At 40.9% G+C, this 20,853-nt stretch overlaps 2 protein-coding genes across 4 annotated transcripts in view; one reads left to right on the forward strand and one right to left on the reverse strand.

Annotated features, from left to right (window-relative positions):
* Positions 1 to 1,206: 1,206 nt before the first annotated feature.
* adam28 (ADAM metallopeptidase domain 28) lies at positions 1,207 to 14,972 on the forward strand. Its single transcript, XM_061672841.1, has 22 exons — positions 1,207 to 1,373; positions 1,967 to 2,055; positions 2,311 to 2,387; positions 2,736 to 2,814; positions 2,922 to 2,998; positions 3,618 to 3,801; positions 4,212 to 4,274; positions 4,452 to 4,523; positions 4,698 to 4,867; positions 5,293 to 5,374; positions 5,998 to 6,131; positions 7,335 to 7,512; positions 9,360 to 9,449; positions 11,054 to 11,249; positions 11,381 to 11,486; positions 11,563 to 11,719; positions 11,811 to 11,891; positions 12,575 to 12,668; positions 12,781 to 12,886; positions 12,988 to 13,084; positions 13,170 to 13,265; positions 13,962 to 14,972. The coding sequence occupies exons 1-22, from the start codon at positions 1,316 to 1,318 to the stop codon at positions 13,992 to 13,994; spliced, it is 2,319 nt and encodes a 772-aa protein (XP_061528825.1). The 5' UTR covers positions 1,207 to 1,315; the 3' UTR covers positions 13,995 to 14,972.
* An 821-nt stretch (positions 14,973 to 15,793) lies between these two features.
* ppp3cca (protein phosphatase 3, catalytic subunit, gamma isozyme, a) overlaps positions 15,794 to 20,853 on the reverse strand; it is a 49,057-nt gene continuing 43,997 nt past the window's right edge. For 2 of the 3 annotated variants that reach the window (XM_061672844.1, XM_061672842.1), the window contains one exon: positions 15,794 to 17,982. In XM_061672844.1, coding sequence (XP_061528828.1) covers positions 17,822 to 17,982 — 161 coding nt within the window. In that variant the 3' untranslated portion in view covers positions 15,794 to 17,821. The remainder of the gene's footprint in view (positions 17,983 to 20,853) is intronic. The other variant, XM_061672843.1, reaches the window with a different exon arrangement.

Genomic DNA, 20,853 nt, shown 5'->3' on the forward strand with positions numbered 1-20,853 from the left:
AACACGATTTCTTTTTTTTTTTACGAGCTGTCCGAGACCCACCCTAGCTCTCCGCGACCCACTTTTGGGTCCCGGCCCACCAGTTGAGAATCACTGGCCTAATTGACACACCAACAATGAACTTTTACTCCTTAACTCACAACAGACACTCAATCGAAACCTGCGCAAAATCCCCCAAATATGAAGGAAATGAACTCAGATGTTGAGAATTCCTCTTTCAAAGCCTTCAAATTCATCCCGTCTATTACCAGGTATCCCTAATTCCATTGTGAGTGAGTAGAAACCAAACGAGGAGCATCAAGTCTGGAAGGATTGTGACTTTTTATTCGAGAACATTGGGGTCTACTCTCCATCACAGCAGCAGCATTGTCTCGTCAGGTCATGTCCTCAGCATCAGGGAAGGAATTGACGTCAATAAATCTCTGTGTTTTACGACTGTGTAAATATGCATGAAACTGGAAAACGAGCTGTTAAACCACCCTTAGAGATCACATGGCTGGGGAATTCAGCGATGTCTCTTTCTTTGGACCTTTGAAGTGTTTCTATTTGCTTGTACCCTTGCTCTTGTCATCTTTGGGCAGTCGTACAGAAAAACTACCAAAACATTGGAAGGAAAATCTGACAGTAGGTAGAATCATCATTGTGAACAGATTGAATCAAGATAAAAGCAGCACTTTGTGCCAGCGCCATGCTCCCTTAACACTGACCCAATGTTCTGATTTAGCCAAGACACATTGGCCTTATTGTCCTCTGTCGCCTTTTTGTGCGTCTCGTGGGTGCAAGACAGCGCACGGGGAAGGAGCGTCAATGCTGGCCTAGTTGAGCTCTCTCGTAATGACTTTATGTCGCGTAACTTGTGAAATCGATGACGTGGAAGATGCTATATGTGGAAATTAGTCTATGGCGTTAAGTGCTGTCTGATGCGGAGTTAGTCAGCCACAGTCCAGAATTAGGCAGTCTGCTGGTTTATGGCTTTCGTACAATAAAAGAGAAGTCGCCATTATTCTACCTCAGCAACAAGGCAAGCAACTCTAATAGTGAGTTTTTTTAAAAACTCACAGTTGAATGAATCTGTTTCTACTCCCACACAGTATGTAGGCCATCACTAAGAGCAAAATGCTCTTCCTGCATTCCCGAAGCATATCAGGGGCGTGCTCAGGCCAGTTGTGAGCACTGAGAGAATTTGTTGTCAACGAGGAAGTAAGCTGTGACAGGACCAGGACGGCGGATGAAGGTGTGGCCTCACCGGAGCAGCAACACGACATGCAGGTGGAGAGAATAAAACTTGATCGGCGCTCATCTACAGCTTACTACAATGACGCGTCAACTTCTACTCGGGGTCCTCATCCTAAATGCTTCACTCAAGCCATCAGGTAAGTCACTGGATACTGTTACCTCCGTTGTGCATGGTGGGCTCGTTCATAACTAAAGCCAAGAACAATCCTCGTCTGGTTATGCAAAGCTCCTTGCCCCGTCTGTAAACTGTCATGTACTTCTTCTCTCAGGTAAGTTATCTTATTTTATTTGACCAAGAGAAAATCCATTTTTTTAATCTCAACTTACTTACCTTTCCGAACCGCTAAACCTCCACCTTTTTTAGTATGATATGGGAAAAAAATAACATGATATTATAACTCCAATATATGTTGTGACTGAACTAGATTGTATGACTACACTTATGACTTGCTTACCAAGTAGTAAGGACTAGTTTGAAATTTAGTGGTGATTGAAGTTTTGCCACAGTAAACAGAGACTTGCTATGAATTTAAAGGTTAAGACTTGAGACTCACTTTTCACTTGCAAGTACCAGTGATGACGTGTGATGATAACAGATTCGATGACACCATATAAAACATCATTTATTATGCATGATTATAAATTGAAGAATATTTGAAGGTCAATTTCTAAAATTAAAGGTGGCCGATGCAGTTTTTTTTTTTTTTTTTTTTTTTTTTTACCTCAACAGACAGCCGAGCTCCTGTCTTCGAAGGCGGAAAGGACTATGAGCTCGTTCGAACGGTCAGACTTCACTCTGTGAAAAGAAGGGACGCCGGGGTGAGCAAACGCTACAAAGCCCCGTGCACCTCATTAAATGAGTTGTTTCAAGTTGCAATGACAATATTGATCGAATTATTTCTCAGTCCATTGATTAGAATACAATCAGAAAACACATACAGTACATATTAGCGAGATAAAAGCGATAAGATAACACGGTGGCCATTTGCCTAGGGCTGTAAGTCATCAGCTGGATGGAGTGGAAATGTATTTTCATATTTGTTTTGATGAAGGCAATGCCGTTTCTTCATGCAGAACCTTAGGCCAGAAAGCATCAAGTATGCAATGACAGTGGGAGGAAGAGACATTGAAATGCACTTACAAAAAAACAAGTAAGTGCTCATTTCTGCAAAGAAGGTGGCTAACATTTCATGCGGTATTTATTTTCCAATTGTAGTTGAATGTTACTGCAAGAACAAGCGTTTAAATGGCTCTTTGCGGTACGTAAAACTTGCTGATTGTTGGCCGTTCTCACAACATGAGGAGTTTCACATCCTTTTTATGTTCTTTGTATGCGCTATTAAAGATATTTAAAGCTGCGGGATTTTTGCTTTCGGTCAGCACTGATTCATTTAATTTTTTTTACCCACATTACTCACGCTAATTCCTTCTAGCATTTCATAGTGTGATTATTCCTATATGACAGACAGTTAACATCATGTTTTAATTTTCATCATTAGTGACTTACTCACCAGAGACTACACGGAGACTTTTTACCAAGAAGACGGGACACAAGTCATCACTTCCCCAAAAGACATTGTAAGTTTTTCAGGTTCATAGAATATTTAGGCTTGTTAATTATTCACCAGGTGTTGTACAGGTAGAGCGTAACCTATAAAATAATACATGAGCGTATCTTTCGCCAGGATCACTGCTACTATCACGGGAAGATCGTGAACGAAAGCGACTCGACGGTCAGCGTTAGCACTTGTGATGGACTTCGGTAAGAGCCGCAATTACCGTTCGATGAAATGCCCAACAGTCATACATACTTAAGTGCTGTTATATTGACACTTTATGGACCAGAATATTAGGGCACATGTACACCCACAGGAAGTGCAAAGAGAAGGAAATGTAGACTTGTCACCCCATTGCATCTGTTACAGCTTCTACGCTTCTGGCATGACCTTCTAGAAGATTTAGAAGTGTGTCTGCGGTCATTTTTTTTTGTCCTTGCCTGGCGTGGCATCCCTGTTCAAAAAGGACTCATGGGGTTGAAGTCGGGGGTTCTTTGCAGGCCATTCAATTTCTTCCACAACAAAATTGTGCAACAATGCGTTTATTCATCTTGGTTTGGCCACTCTGGTCAGTAAGTCATGCTGAAACAGAAAAGAGGTAAACAATTTTACCAAAATTGTTGCCCCCCAGGTTGGAAGGATACAATTGTCCAAAATGTCTTAAAAGCCAAAAAGTTAGGTCACACATTTTAACCAATCCTACGGCTTTGCCTTTTACCCGTAATGTGTTTTCATCGAGCGTCAAACTGTTTGGCACTGATCATCTCTGAGGAATGAAGCTGTTGAAGCTTCTGATACTTCTCAATTTGAATTTTTTTATTTTAGGGGTTATTTCAGGACAGCAGCCCAGAGGTACTTGATCGAGCCCCTCGCTGGTGATGATGAAGGGGATCATGCCGTGATGAAGTTTCACGAGGAGGACCGCACACCTGCAGTGTGCGGTGTCACCAACACTACATGGAGCACCGATTTCGAGCCCCCAACAAGCCGCAGTCGCTCCAGATCAGCGGTTCGACAACCACTTTCAGGACGCTTGTATGCATAATATAGGCTCTGATGCTGTGTGGAAGTCACAAGAAAAAAATTGTTACTAGTCCTGCCTGTCAACCCAGGACAGACATTGGATTTCATAGTTGTCTGTACCGCAGAGATTTAGTTTGTTGTTGTTGTTGGCACAGGTCACAGTCGAGATCACCTCCAAATTCTGTGTGTTTTGTAACACGACTTGTCAGTACTCGTTTATCTCCTTTGTTCAAGATTGTTGAAGTCATGAAATTGTGTTTTCTCAGAAATCCGATGCAATTCCGTGATTGCTACGACTTTAGTTGAAGTTGGGCTGACCTTTTTATTGGTACATTTATAGAAATCCACAGCCATGAGCACTAAGACTAATTTGCTGACGTTTTTATTGTCTTTCAGGGTATATCTCTTGTTCAGCAACAGAAATACATCGAGCTCTACCTTGTCGCTGATAACCGTGAGGTAGGACTACACGTAATGTAACTTTGTTTTTTTTTCCTTGAGTCCATCTCATCTTTTTAGTTCACCGCCAGTTGCACATACATTCTTTTTCCTATATCCTCTATGTTTGGATTTGCATATATCCCTCCTATGAGTAATGAGGTGTGAACCTGCACTAAAATGCTAATTCGGTTTCAGTATGTGAAGATGAAGCGGGATCAAACAGAGCTGAGGAAGAGGATATTTGAAATCGTCAACTTTGTCAACACAGTGAGTCATTGCTCATTCAAACAATGAAACCCCCTGCACTGGCCTCTGGGGTTTTGATGACATTGTATGACAGTTTATTTTATTATTATTATTTTATTTATGCTCAGGATGTAGAAACTATATGAACAAGTATATTTTATGATTCTGGCAACCTCATTTTGGTGTTGTGTGCAGGTATACAAGCCTCTGAGGACCTTCATTGCACTTGTTGGGCTGGAGATCTGGTCCAATGGTGACTTGATCTCTATCACTCCTCCAGCTGGAAAGAATCTAAATGCTTTCATGACATGGAGGAATTCTGTGCTGGTCAAGAGAAAAAAACATGACAATGCGCATCTTATCAGGTCTGAATGCTTTGTTTGAATAGAATTGGTACAACTCTCGTGATCGAATTCATAAGGTTTGGGGATCTCCTGAGTCAGGATAAATCATGACCACCAGCAATCAAATATACCCATCGTACACATTTCTTTAATACAAGAGAAGCTTGACTTCCTGGTGGCATGTATTTCTATTTGTTGACTCTGAAACTGATTAACTTTGACCACAAAGTGGAAGAGTCCAAAAGACCTGTAACACACGCACACACACACAATGTTTGTTTCGCAAACGTGACGTCCGAAAAACAGCTGGAGTGAGTCTGGCTTTATTTAATGTATTCAGGACAAAAGAGGGAGATTGTTTTAAGGTTTTATTGTTTTTGGATGACAAGGACAAGTTGCTTTTGAAGTCCAACCTTCTATTGGAAATGTTTCTTTTCCCTTTTCAGCGGTATTGACTTTGAGGGAGCAACAGTGGGACTGGCATACATCGGGACTCTCTGTTCAGATCATTCTGTCGGGGTAGTGCAGGTAAGCCTATAAATAAATGATTGTACTAAATATGGGTGGAAGTAGGCCGTATTTTAAATACATGCTCGGTCAAGTGGTGATTTAATCTTTGGCTGACCTGAGCAGAGGATCAAGAGATGTCAGAGAGGATTGTGCATGCACGATAATCTCAAAAGACAAAGAAATAAACTAATTGAGTCCACACATGAATTATGCAAACTAGCTCGCATGGAAACACAAACAACCTCAAATATTGGCCCTATTCATCAACATGCAAAACCGAAGCAGTAGTTGTCGCATAATTCTGCCTTGTTTTCAGAAGAAACAACTTTTAAACGTGCTATATTCTGAGTAGTAGCGTTGCATTTAATGTGTATTTAGAGCTTGGAAAATATGCGTCAACTATTTTAAAAAACAAAAAACAAAATTTGGCATGATACACATCTAACCAAAACTCCCACACTTGCTTCTGTACAGCAAGATTTTGTTTAGGGAAGATGATATTTCGCAAGAGTTGCAAAACTCAAGCTAAAAACTTACGAAAACATAAATTCACGGTGGTTAAAATAAAGGGGAACATGGCCGACTGAGGAAGCTGACTTCCTGACGTTGAGATTGAGGAAAATGATGCGTGTGTCTCACAGGACCATAATAGTCGGGCCATTGCTGTGGGGGCCACGCTGGCCCACGAGATGGGCCATAATCTCGGCATGAATCATGATGACTCCAGTGCTTGTGCCTGCTCTGGTGATAGCTGCATTATGGCTGCGGCCCTCAGGTAAGGAAGCTCAAAAATGTGGCTGCATTTGCAATGCATGCGACACAGTGAACGCTCACTAAACCGTTGACTCCACCGTTTCATTTCAATCGCCTACCCCCGACCAACACAGGTTGATACGTTTTTACACTTGTCAAGTATATGTTATGTGTTGCGTATATGCATTTTCTCTTTTACTGTAATACACAACACACGGCACCTCAGCAACAATTACACACATTGTAATCACTGTCATCGCATTGCAACTGAATACGAGGCATGAAACTTCACTTTCCTCTGTCATATGCTATTAACACACATTACTGTACTAACTGAAAAATATGTACATGTACCGGTAATAGCCATGAGCCGGTCGGTGCACCCCTATCTCAGAGGACTAAATCCAGCCTTCTCCAGTTAAGAACAGTGACATCAGATTTTGGAGGTGCTGACTCTTCTTTCGATGAGCTTTTTATGCGCCACCCCAGGAAATGCTAAGGATCATATATTGATGAAGCTATGAGAACTATTGTACATCATCTAATGAAAGTGACAAAGGGTAACCACTGAGTCCTGTGTCCACTGCGTCCATGGCTCTTGGCAAGGCAATGTAAACCGAGCTCTGTTAGTAAAGAGACTGAATGGCCCATTCTCGACCAAGGTCATATCAATATTTCCCGCGGTTTGTTGCTTTAACATCCATCCATCCATCCTCTACTGCTTATCCTGTTCCGGGTAATGTGTGAGGTGGAGTCTATCCCAGGCGGCGAGAGACGTGAACCGGTCGTCAGTCAATCGCAGAACACATGTACACCGACGATCTTTCACACATCAGTCACATTCACACCTGTGGCTAATTTAGATCCTCCCATTCAAACTGCGATTTGTAATATGGGAGGAAGTCAAAGTACCTGAAGGAAATGCTTGCAAGCACCGAGAGAACATGCAAAACACACACAGACAACAAAGATGCGTTTCAAACCCAGAACCTCTGACCTTGAGGCCGATGTGCTATCCACATGCATCACTGTGCTGCTTAGCTTAAAGACTTTGAAACATTCAATGATATCCTTTCTCTTGAAAAATCTAGTGTGGGCAAACGTTTGATTTGACAGTATCATATCCAATGCCATAAGCACCGATCCATTCCGCGATGGAAAAATGGCAATGCCCTGACACAAATGGACATCGGATTAACGCAATATTTGCCTTCCACTCCACCAGCTGGGACATCCCTCGCGCCTTCAGTAGCTGCAGCAGCAGTAACTATGAAAGATATTTGACCGACCGCAGCCCAGGCTGTCTGCTGGACAGGCCGGACTACACGAGTCTGGTGGTGCCCTCTGTCTGTGGAAACGGTTTTGTGGAGAAAGGAGAGCAGTGCGACTGTGGTACTGCAAAGGTGAATGCACACACTTACTTAGTTTGGATTTATACATACAGTGCATACATTTATTTGTACATTTATTTATTTATTCATTCTTTTCCATGTACATTTCAACTGACACGCCAATTTGACCGTAAAGTTGTGTCAGAAAAGTGCCACGTCTCGCGTCACCGAAGATATATTTCAAACCCGAACTTTAGCTTTTCCCTTCCAATGTGGGCCAAACGATCAACTAGCACATCTTCAAGATCCCGCGGCGTGGGCTTCGTTCCGGGCACGAGAAAGGCGAACGTTGTGGTGGCTGTTTCACCATGACAATGCGCCTGGTCACAATCCCTGGAGCATCCGATATCTGCTACGATGATGATTTTTAATGAATGGAACCTAATTCTGATCTGATAGCCCTTTCTATGCCATGATAATCATCCAAATTGTACCACTTGAACTCTGCAGTATGCATCCGCTCTTTGGGCCGGGACCCAAAAATGGGTCGCAGTATTCTTATTTTGATTTTTCAAGTGAAGTCCAGAGGCATACCAAGTTCCCACATGGAACATACCAGGTGAGCAACAGGAAGTGTACTTGCCTCGCACTTCAGCAGCTAATTTACTCCATAAACAAATAGAGTGCAGCTCAGCCTCTGGTCATGGCGAGCAATATTCTTTTGGCGGCACATATGATCAACTGCATTTGAAATGCTGTTTGAAAATACAATAAATAATCCATGTATTTTCAGAGGCTTTTTAAAAATATATATATATATTTTTTTTTAAATAAAGCGTTCTTTATTGTTCTATAAAAGTGGATCACAACTTTGCAACAATAGAGAATGTGAGTCCCAGGGTGACAACAGTGGAGAACCACTGATCTCGAGGTTAAATAGCATCTGAGGTGTGGCTGCAGAAAAGGAGGAGGCGGCTTCTCTCTGGGGAATTTTTCAACAGTGTTGGTGTGTTGAAATGTTCCTCAAATAAGAAAATAAGGTGGAGCACATTGCTTCCCTTGTCTGAGAGTCAAAAGCCCCCCCCCCCCCCCCCGGTACCATCACGAGTCTGACATGAACAAACACATTTCCAAATTGTTAAGTCAATTGCTATTGCTATTCTATTATTAGGTGTCTTTGACACTCTCATGGCTAAATGAAGTAACACTTGTGATTCAGTTCCATAACTTTCAAATGATATGAGTCAAAATATTCTTTTTTTCCCCCATAAAAAGACATAATTTTAATGTATTCTATTTGATGGTTAAGCTATATCGTGTCTGGCTACTGGCTAATTTTGTAACCACATTTGAATGTATGAAGTCAAGCTCAAAACCCGACTAGCTTCTGCTGGAATATTTATTAGTTTAAATCGTTCTACTAACAACTTTGAAGAATCTATATCGTACTTGTATGCGCAGGGGGGGGGTTGAAGAATGTGAAAAGGCAGACAGAGACACATTTTTAAGTGTTATTGTTTTGATGGAATGGTTATTTAATTATTTTGTTTACTTAACTTCCAAAGCTTGTAACAAGCCTCAGGGTGATGTGTTGCTACTTGGGTCTTTGTTTTAAATGTTGTCTTGTTTGCACAAGAAATGTTTTTTTTCCACAATCCATGATGAAAATTGAGAACTGTCTGTGTCTGCACATTCGAGTGAGACTTATGGCAAGCTGTGAACGTGTTCAGATTTGTTGCTTAAATGTACTCTGATAAGTCTGCAGGTTTTTATCAGCTGAAGGTGAAAAAGAAAGACGGTCAAAACCTTAATTTTTCTATTTCTGCTTCAAAATTCAAAATGTTCTGCCATTGTGTCTGCTGATCATGTTTGAACAGTGCCTCCAGTCCAATAATGATTGGAGCAATGTCTTTTCATAGGAGTGCACCAACCCGTGCTGTAATGCAACCACTTGCATCTTAAGTGAGGGCTCCCAGTGTGCTGCAGGGGAATGCTGTAACAAGTGCAAGGTGAGCAACATTGTGGTAAAATCAATGTCCGTCAATTATATGATGTGGTGCGTGTGTTACATCTCGTGGGCTCCAATGAAAGCAGTATAAAACTCCAAAGAGTCAAACGTCTATTGTTTAGCCATTGCCCAGTAGCCATACAAAAACCTTTGAGCAAGGTGCATCTTTTTTTTTTTTAATGGTGTCATATGTAACTATTCTTTCCATTTTTCCACAGGTGTGTGTGTGTTTTGTTTTTAGCATCAAGTGACATGTCAACCATTGGTTAAAATCTCATATTATATTTACAAAACTGTAGATTTTATTGCTGTTACAACTTCCCAATCGGAATATCAAAAGCAAGCAATGTTTTCATTGTGGGGGGTGTTAAAGGGTTAACCATGTACATCGATCTGCACAGTGAGCCACAAAAATCCAAAGTCCATCCATTTTCTTGACAGCTTTTCCTCCTTAAGTTCATGGGCAAGAGAAGTACAGCCTGGACACTGACATCAGCCAATCATAAGCCAAACAAAGTCACAGTCAAAAAACAGAAAGTCATGACTCAGTAGTTATTGTATTTTCTGTGTTCTGGGAGTTATACGAGACAAATGCGTCCTACAATCGCGTTGTATTAACCTTCCCTTCAGGGGTGTCCAAACTATGGCCCGGGGGGCCATTTGCGGCACACCGTCGATTTTTTTTAGCGGCTGGCGGCATATACAAAAAATAACATTTGACATGACCCACAACGCTATTGGGTGTGGATGTTGAAAAAGTGGGGGACAGGTTGTGACGCACCAGACTACTACTACTGCTACTACTAATAATGATAATAACAACAAATTGCTTTTATAAAGATATTCAAAGAAACTACTTATAACTAAAACAGTTACAACATTTGTCTTTATAATGCCTCAGGAATAAAGATTTTCAAAAGCAAAAATGTTTTTCCTCCACTTTCTGCACTGTGTCAAGGTCTAAATTTGTGAACATATCACATTCATGATTATGATCCACAAGTAAACTATGCTTTTAAGATTGTCAGCTGACTACAGATTGCTCTTGTTTTGGTTCTGAATATGGAGCACTGCTCAGGGCAAGGGCAGAACCATTCAATTGGGATACAGGGCCGCGAGTCCCTGTCAAATCTTTTTGCCTTATCACCTGTAACAGAAAGCTGTGATGTAGCAGTTGCTTAATGCATTTGGTTTTAGCGTGTTTAATAAAGTCGACAAATGTCACAGTAGCCCTTCCATGCTTCGATTGTTCTGTACGAAGCCCTTGAAGGAAAAACTTTGCACACCCTGCTTTGACACATGCTAGGAAGAAAGAACAGTCATGTTAATATGGACCAACTCCTCGTCTCCATCTGTTGTTCCAACATTGGACTAGAATACTTCTACCAAGGCTACACTGTACTAAACATGCCCACCTGATGTATTCAACTCCCCAAATCACGACCATACTCTTCCACTCCAGCCTCGAAGGCATGACTTTAGCCGCAGAATCTGTTTGATCACTGCCGTTGCCACGATCCAAGTGGTCCATAAAAGAGAAAGGACAATACAATTTTGCACCCACATGTCCTAATCAAAGAGCAATCGGCCCTGTTCTCTCCGCAGATACTATCGCGATCCTGGGAGTGTCGGAGGAAGCAGGATGAGTGTGACTTAGCAGAATACTGCGATGGAGAAAGTGCCGCCTGTCCTGAGGATGTATTCAATGTAAATGGCTTACCATGCGATAAAGGCTCTGGTTACTGTTACAATGGCCAGTGTCCAAAAAGATCAGACCAGTGCATCAAAATGTATGGCTCAAGTAAGTGTCGATGTTCCTTGACTTGTTATGTGCATGTTCTGACTCAACTGCACATTTAAAAGGAAATTAGGATTTCATGAGCAGACAAAGCAGCAGACATCAAACAAATTGACAACCTCATGTGTCATTAGGTGCCACAGAGTCCCCTCCTTACTGCTACAACCAGAACACCAGAGGAACTTTCTATGCCTTCTGCAAACGTCCCTCGAATGAGCAATACATCCCCTGCCAGCAAGAGTGAGTTGTCTGCCTTCGTTTGGAGAATCAGATGTAGTAATGTGTGTCACGCATACATGTTTTACACGCATTGCAGAGATGTGTTTTGTGGGAAGCTCTTCTGTCACAATGGAAACGAGAACCCAAACTACGGTCGCATGGTGACGATTGGTGACTGCAGAGCAGTTTTCTTTGCAGAATACACTAAAGATTATGGCCAGGTGGACACCGGGACCAAATGTGGCGACAAAAAGGTAGCATCCGTTTTTCTTTACTCCGCTTTCAATATAGTGTCGTTTAAAAGTGAACAACTTTGGTCTCTAACGTGACAGTCTTGTTTGTCAGGTGTGCAGCGAGAATCAATGTGTGAATCTTCCAACTGCTTACAGAAACACAAACTGTTCAGCAAAATGTCCTGGCCATGCGGTAGGTACAGTATATATTGTACATTTAGGGCAGGGGGGTCAAACTTGTTTTTACCGTGGGCCACACCGTCGCGGTTGTTGCCCTAAGGTGGCCGGTTTGCCTCGGCCAAAAATAACAGCTCGGTACGCTCCTTGGTTCGAAGTTCATGGTCCGGTTTACATTCTGTACAGTACGGGTACAAAAGGCTAGACAAACTATTTATCATTTGTGGAAACAGGGACATTGTTTAATGTAAACCATCAATAGCTTCAATATTATTCCCATAGGAACTAATATAAATAAAAATTATCTGTTGCAGGGTCAAACTGTCACCAAAATAAAACATTTACCAAATGTACAGGCAATGTTTTAAGTAGCATTTTAACTTTCTTAACTGGTATATGAACTAACGATACATTATATATGTGGAGAATATTTTGAGCAACTGTCAAACAAGTGTAAAAAGCTAATCGCTAAATATTTACTTCAACAATAAATTACATATGTTATGTTATGTGTTGGATGCATTGGGGAGGCGACTGGTTGTGTTAAAGGGCAACTAAACCCGAGATGTCAGAACTATATCCACCGATGGAGTTTCACAGTACTGTACTCCTACAGGTATTTCTTACAGTGTAGCCAACATCGACCTTTTTTTTTTTTTTCTTTTCCTTATGATGCTCTTTTCCTTTTCAATTTCTCAGGTGTGTAATCACAGAAGTGAGTGTCAGTGTGAGCCTGGCTGGTTTCCTCCTTCATGCAGTTCCAAGGACAAGGAGTTCAATTCTCTTTCCAATGGTACCTGCAGTTATTTATTAGGGGAAAAAAACGGTCTAATAGAACTCCTGAGAAAATTCATGTATAGCTCGCACCGATGCATACGGAAAGGCTAATTTTTGTGTCTCTGCAGGGGCGGCCGCTGCCATCGCAGTGACAATTTCACTTGTGATTCTGGGGATTATTGCTGCCGTCGTGGGCGTCGTCTGGAAAAAACGACAGAGCTCCATGTTACCAACGTAACTTGCCATCAAACATTTTATTGAACACAACTTGGAAATGCCACTATAAAAACAGCTTTTTGCAGCCAAGAGGATAAAATGGCATTTTTATCTAACAGTACACAGAAAGTAAGGAAGGAGCCAGCAGTGGACAGCTCTGCTTTCCGTCTTAACAAAGCACCAGTTGGTCACGGTCCACCCACACAAGTGCCGCAGGTAACATTTAAATGTACCGTTTGATAAATTACCATAAGATATGTACACACTGCATTATCATCTCGTTAATCTTTGATAATTGGAGGCTGGGAGGCCAAAACCCAAAGGAGCTCCACCTCCACCTCCACCAGCAGCAAACAGACCAAAGCCCGCAAGCAACAACTACATGGAAGTCCGCCAGGTAACTCTCAATTTCATTTTTTCACTTCATCCTAGAAAATAATGTCAACAAAAGTCACAATCTCCAAGTTCCGTTTCTTGGCAACGACTTCACCAAGATGGGTGAGCTTTCTTTTGACAAAGTCATATTGTAGTACAACTTAGTAGATACATTACAACGCAAAAGTGCCAACACTAGCTTAGTTGTTTTACTGTAATTGCTGTAATTAGGTGCAGAAACAGTCACTATAAGTCACTGGCATACATAGATGAACAAAGATATTCGAAAGTAATATATTATTTCAGATAAATTAAGTGGATTTCGATAATTGCCCGCGGCACCCGTAATGATTTCTCACACTGGGTGGGAATCACTGCATTATGACATCAATTGACTTGCCACCGCCAATATTCATGTTACTGCTTGTTTGTCATCCACCACGGACCAGGAAATAGCCCGCGAACTAGCAGGTGAATAAACAAAGCTTAAATACAATAGTCCACCAGTCACAATTCACTTGAGGTTTAGACTCCACTGATTTGCCATCTAGTTATAACTGGTCAGTGGCAGCATTGCTCCAATAAATCTATTCGTAGCACAGACATGACACTGGGTCATATGGGATGGTACAGTGGGAATGAGACTATTCTAATAATAAATGTTCAATAATTTTAATATATTGTGTGCTATAAGATGTTTTCTTTCTTTGCCCAAAAGGCACTAAGGCCAGTACCTCCACCAAAGGTTTAATGGGAGACACTGCAAAACTCCCAGCAGGACTAAAACCAGAGGGAAAGACCCGCCTTTTCCTTGGAACACAGTTATTCGTTATGGAGGGTCTTACTGCAGTGCAGTCTGAGGCACAGAGGAGCTAAATGGACTGTAGTGGGTCGAACACTGAGGACTCAGGACAAAGGAAGACTTTGTTTTTTAAGACAGGGAGCTCTTAAATGAGCCATTTTATATATATAATTATTATTATTATTTTATTTTGTCAAATCAACCGATCCCTTCATTTGCCAGTGACTGTACTTATCAAACAGTATTGTATGATTGCAATTACATTCTAATTGTTTAGAGTTTGTATTTTTTTAACCGAAACATTTTGTACTGAATGTAAATTCAACAATGGTTCTGTACAACACAATTTATCAGTTTTCTTCACTGTTAAATGTAGCAAAAACAACCACAACAATTGACTTATTACCGGCCTTTGCCTGTTTTCGTTGATCAAGTCACTCTCAGGTTCAAGTGTAAAAACGTCTAATTGTTGTATTTGTTATATTGCACCAGCATTTGGTAAAAACGGTGGAAGGTCTTGTATTGTGTTAACGTGAGCATGTATGGTTCAAAAGGAATTCAGTGGATGTTTCACAAAGCTGCTGGAGTGCAAAAGAAACAAACAAAAAAACTACACTTTGTGGGACCATATTTTCCTCAGATTTACAGCTTTTACAGAATTGCAATGCAAACAGGATTGTAGTCATTTGTAGATTGCAAAGGATTGGGAACAAGTGAAGGTGGCATCGCTATTTTGAACCAGGAGTTGCAGATTTCTTCAGGCAAAGCGAGATTTGGGTTGAATGAATTGTCCAGAAAGATAGCCACCTAAAGTGTGTATTTTACACACTGTGCTTTGACAATATGTGCTCCATGACTGCATGTTACTATTTTTTTTGGTAATATCTAAATGGCATTACAAGGCAATTAAAAAAAAAATCCAATTGGTTTCCAGTTTCTTCTATATCTGCCTGGCTGCTAATTAGTTCTTGCATCCCAACAGTTTGCACGTGAATACAAATGCTAGATCAGGGTTCACACCCTTTTGAAACATTGTGCTACTTCTTGCGTACTGACTGCTAACAGTTTGATACACACTTCTGAAATTATATATATATATTTTTATATGGTCATTTCCCGAATTCAACCCAATCTGTCATTTAAAAAAAGAAAAGCAACAAATAACATTGGGTGCAGCTCACTAGTGACTGTCAAAGAGACCACAGACCCTTACGGTGTGACAATAAAGTAACAAGACTGGCAGTGACTAACTTATTAGGTCACAGTGCTGTAGGGATGACACAGCTCACCCATAAACCATGACTCGGTTAGTATTAGTTGCCCTTCCTTACCTTAATTAGGAATTGAAAATGGCATGTTTGCACGACAAATGAATGGGTGCAGTATAAATAGCCTGAAAAAAGAAGCACATTGAAAGGTGACCAATACAAAGAAAAACTCTGACATGAGCAGTTAGCCTTTGCATGCAGTCACAAACAACAGTCGCTCATTCACTACCATATTCACTTGGTATTATCGTTAAATATTTGTTTCAAAAAAAAAAAAAAAAAAACCCTGGTAAGAGAATCGAACAAATCCAACAATAAGCCATCTCAGTTTGTGTAGTATAGTGTACTTCTTTGTAAAATTGCAGGACAATGGTGCATAGTAAGTTACAAACAAATATAAAATAATCAGGCAAATAAAACCCAGGATTTTATTATTTTATTTGAAGTGATACATGTATGTATAAGATTTCATGGCCTTGCATGATAAGTATGGAACACTTTTTTACCCTTATAAGATTTCTTTTAATAGCAGTATTTTTTTTTTTCATTCTGCAAGATATGTACAGTATAAGACCAAACAGGTCAGTATACCGTGCAGATCACTCAATAAAGCCTTACCTTTTTAAACAAACACTAAACGGACAAGATTAACTTAGAACTCAATACTTTGGGCTTTTACTGAAATGTCGTGAACATAAGAGCAAAGTAGAATACTTGACTTGTATTGGATAATGTTGCATGGCTTGACTCTGTTTGCCATCCACACATGTACAGCTCTTCAAGTGTGTCCAGCGGCATGGCACAACTGATCAAATTCAAATTAGGAACATTTTATATCAAGATAGCAAATCCCCCCCCCCCCCGACTGAAGTGCCAGAAAGCAAGCACTGGGTATTTGACAGCACCAGTTGAAATGTGAGAGGAGGCTCTGGGCCACATATGAACATACCTGCAAAATAATTGTTAAGCATCGTATATACAGTATAGGAGAAAGAAATATTCCTAAAACCAAGATTTTTGTTTTGTTTTCCCTTTTTAAAAAAACAAACAAATATTGCACATATAAGTGGCCCAACTCCTCCTCCGTTGTTGCTCTAGTGAAAGGTAAAAGCAAGTTTTAAAGGGTTGTTGGGTGCCAGTGAAGAAGCGAAAGTGTGAGCCAAGCCACAGGAAAACATCACAAACACCAGGAAATCACAGCGCATATCAAGTGGCTAGTAAAAATGAACATACGTGAGGTGGCGAATGAGCGACCCGAAGATGACTACAGTACCGGTACTGCTAAGCCTTGCCAGACGTCCGCATATGAACGTCAGTCTACTGTGTCTCCAATTGCACTCGTTTAGAAGCCTTATTCAACTGAGTAGTCACAATTTCTTTTAAAAAAGCGCGCGCGCACACATCTGCATACTGTATAATTAACAGTAAATGGAGACAGTTATACAGCTTTAGTAAAATAACAATAGGACCTACAAACATGTTTGACAATAAAGCAGCAGTTTAAACCGCTGTATTTCGTTTAAATACTGATTTTTTTTCCCCACTCATTAATAAAAGTCGGTTTTTCCAGAGTGAGCGAGAATGCCCAATGGCTCCTCGGCTTCTTTGGGCAAATGTGTCCTCTTTTGTTTAAACCTGTTTTTGGATGAAGTTTCTTGATGTGCTTCCATCCAGGATGGTGACAGACGGAGCGAGCCGTGCTGTGCGGTACTGTTCTGTGCTCCACAGCTTCTAATTTGATTTCGATGAAAGCCAACGTCCTCGCTGCCGTCACGTGAACAACTATTAGGCCTACAGCACAAAAAAAGCATGTATCTTCATTTTAAAATGGTTTCAATTCACAAAAGATAATCCAGGATAGCGTTAATCAGAGAGAACAAAATACTTCCCACATCTTTGGGCTTCATCAAAGTTTTGTGAAAATTTCATAAATAAGACATCACATTTCTGTTTACGGTATAAAATAGTACTCCCCCCATCCACTATAAGCAGCGTAGCCCACTTGATATCCCGACAAAAACTTCAAAGTGGGCATGCTGGGGCTATACAATTCATACTTCAACTTCTCCATTGCCACACACATTAACAACAAATAAAAAAGACTGAAGGAGGCTAAAGCTTCATCTTACCAAATCAAATTTCTAAATTTGTCTTTTTCTATCTAACCTGTATAACTGTGACATGTAAAAGTGTGGACTTCAGTGTCTAGCAAAAGTTTGGACAAATTGCCAAATGTCTTCATTCCATCACCGGCTGCTGTTACACATCTAATATATTTCTTTAATAAATAAGATTCCCCAATGATTGTTTGTCTTTTTTACCCAGAAGCTTTTGCTACCAGTGTGGACTCCTTTTGTCTTTTCACCACCAATGTGTCTGCTTCCTTTCCCCCACCCGACGGCATGCACGCGGAAGATGGGGGTGGGGGGGGAAAGGAAAGCGAGGTGGAGCGGGATTGGCGGCGATGAGGTGGGCTGCGGTAGAATGGAAATGTGCGGTTTCGAAGGCCTATCCGTCAGTGCCGTTCTTGTTGGGCGCGCCGCTGTTGATTGTTGTGCCGTCCGGCTGCTGGGCATCTTTGCGAGGCGGCATCCTCTCGTTTATCCTGTCCAGGCCCCGTGCCTCCTCGAAATTACGAATCTTCCTCGTGGGAGAGAAGCCTTGGATGGCTGAAGGGCAAAAGAGGAAATAAAATGACTAAAAGCTACAAACATTGCATTAATAAAGCTACTTCAGTTTCTGTAGTCTCAGTTGTGCACCATGCTCTTCTGTTGTCCTTGTAGAATTTCTTTACAACACATTATTGACCTAACACAGCACAGATGGGCAGTGAATACGACACGTGCACAATAACTTGGAGGCGTCCAAACACCTGAGGGACAAGCTATGACAATCAAACACCTCATGCTCGGTTGACTTACGGTAGTGTCCCGAAACAGCCATGGAAACCAGACAGAATAGGTGAGAAGATGAAAAGCAAACTTGTGAGGGATTGTTTGACAACTTATTGAGTCATTCATATAGAATCAAGTTAAAAGGGCAACAAACACTCAAGGATATATCTAAAAACATGCTGAGTATTTAATAGTTAAAGGCTCTCTTGCACGATCAGATATCTGTAACCTTGGAAAGTCCATTCTCTTGTCATTTGATCCCTTATAGGACATTCATTGAATACATTTTTATTTTTTGTCATTATTATCTTAGTGAGGCATGCAAGGTCAAAATATGGCTCCTTGCCCTAAAAAAGGTCGAAAATACATAACTTATCAATCAATCGGGGGACCCAATAGGCCTCCCTGAATCTTAATTACTCATCTCACCAAGGCACTTTGGAGCAGTGATTCTCAACTGGTGGGTCGGGAACCAAATGTGGGTCGCGGAACCATTATGGGTGGGTTGCGGATAGCTAGTAAAAAATTACATGTATTCCTATTCTGATTTTTCTTCTGCAGTATAGAGGTTGCCAGAGTTGCCAGACGGAATTTGGTAGGAAAGCAGCAAGAGATGTCACTTCCTGGTGGTCCTCTAGATACTACTTTACGCTGTAAACAAATACAGTGCAGCTCATCCTTTGGTTGGCGGATGTCATGTCAAGCAATACAACTCATTTGTAACGGCATTTAAAAATATAACATACTGTACATGTGTCTTTACTGTACATTAGGGGTTGAACCAATTAGTCGATTATTCGACGTGTCGACTTTATTACCCTGCGTCGATGTTTTTTTGAGTGACGCCAATCACGTGGCTTTGTAATTTGCATCAACAACATGGACGCCTGAAAGGCAGCCGGTGAAGAGTGGAAACAGCAAACGAGGGGCAGTTACGCAATTTTGTGTTAATATTTTACAAAATACCCGCAAAATATGCAAGTCTGTCTTGAAATACAAAAAAAAACAAGTGCTGTCTTTATGCACGCAGCCCGCCCGTATGAAAAGGCTAATGCTCACGTTAGCTGACGAGTTGCAAACACAAAATGAACGCTTAATGTGTCAAAGAAACCATCCAGCCCGTTGTCTCTCCTTCAGTCTTGTCGGGTGCTGCCGAAAGTGAGCACAGGTTGAGGCGATGCGCGCGCACACACAAGCACGCACTGCCCCACCCCCGATTCATTGATACCTTTAGGGACAGTCAGAATTTGTATAACTCTTGCAACAACAGTACACGTATCACAACTGCAGATTTGCTAAAATACATTGTTGAAAACATTGACTGGTCCTCTATTTTTTTCTTTTACTTTATACTACAACTATATACTGTTGCAAGTTGCGAGCCAGTAGTTTGTTACATGAGTTGTTAGAGTTGTAGAAATTGTGACTGTACCTTGGATGAACGTGTTGGGGGTGGGGAGTTAAGGACATTGGAGCCATGTTGGAGCTGACAGGCAGGGCGAGACTGAGTGAGGAAGCCTTTTCACAGTGATTAAAAACAAACAACCAACACAATCTTTATTGTTCTTAACCATTATAAAGGTGGGTTACGATTTGGCAACAATAGGAGTATGCGAATCTCTGGGTGACAACAGTTGAGAACCACTGCTTTGGACAATTCTATGCTTCTGACTTTGTGGGAATTTTTTTTAAAGGCTCTTTTTCTGTTTCTCCATGATTGTGCCCAAGTGCACAAAGCAAGGTACTTTAATGAGTTTGATGTGATGAACTTTAAATCAACCCCATCAAACAACGTTTCAATGAACTACAGCAGGGACTAACCCAATAAGAATTTTCTAAATTAAAGTGAAGCGGATTCCGTTTGCATTTCTAACTGTTTGCTTTACCAGAGTGAAGTTACAGAAATTTGTTTGTCTGTATAAGAATAGGTAAATAGGTAAAATAATGGAGGAACAGAATAATTACATTGAAATAAATAATTGTAAAATATTAAAGTAAATATTATTGTATTTATACCAATAACTGGTGTGTTTTAATGTGAATACAGCCCAAAGAGAACAGGGTGGGACAGGAATATTCATTACGAGTAACCTTGTGTCACCTATGCTATAGGTGACAGTAGGTATTTCATCAGTCCTTTCAATGCCTACTGAATTATAAGACCACTGTATAATTTAACTATCATAAAGGGATGTCTTAGTATCATTAATAACACCCGATATGTGAGTACATTTGTTTGGAAACCACTCCAATGAAAGACACCTTAACACTCTGCAATGTGTCTTCTCCATTTAGTGTGTTTGACCAAGTGAGAATGTGGCTTGTAATCCCACAAACCAACCAGCAGAGGCAGACAATCGAGCAACACCCAAATGTTGTAACAGGATTAGCTGCTGAAAATATCCTGGGAAGGGATGTCCCAGGTTTTAGCAAGGTCTTAACAGGCTTTTCTCAGTGTGGGGAGCCACTATTGGGAAGGAAAACCCATGTGACACACACTGCAGCACAGTTCCACGCCAGTGCCAACCACAACTACATTAATAAAAACTATCCTTATAAATAATCACGATTATACTCAATTTGTAAAGCTAGAGTTTCTGATAAAGCTCTTGAATTGGATGTCGGCAGATTGTGCAGATTTTATTT

This window comes from Phycodurus eques, chromosome 3 (genome assembly GCF_024500275.1).
Source record: "Phycodurus eques isolate BA_2022a chromosome 3, UOR_Pequ_1.1, whole genome shotgun sequence".
Taxonomy (NCBI): Eukaryota; Metazoa; Chordata; class Actinopteri; order Syngnathiformes; family Syngnathidae; genus Phycodurus; species Phycodurus eques.

What these genes read in the sequence shown, in the direction of transcription:
- adam28 (XM_061672841.1), top strand. Translation starts at nt 1,316, where the DNA reads ATGACGCGTCAACTTCTACTCGGGGTCCTCATCCTAAATGCTTCACTC. An exon ending in TGCTTCACTCAAGCCATCAG is followed by an intron (nt 1,374 to 1,966) that starts GTAAGTCACTGG and finishes TTACCTCAACAG; the next exon opens with ACAGCCGAGCTCCTGTCTTC. An exon ending in ATGCACTTACAAAAAAACAA is followed by an intron (nt 2,388 to 2,735) that starts GTAAGTGCTCAT and finishes TTTCATCATTAG; the next exon opens with TGACTTACTCACCAGAGACT.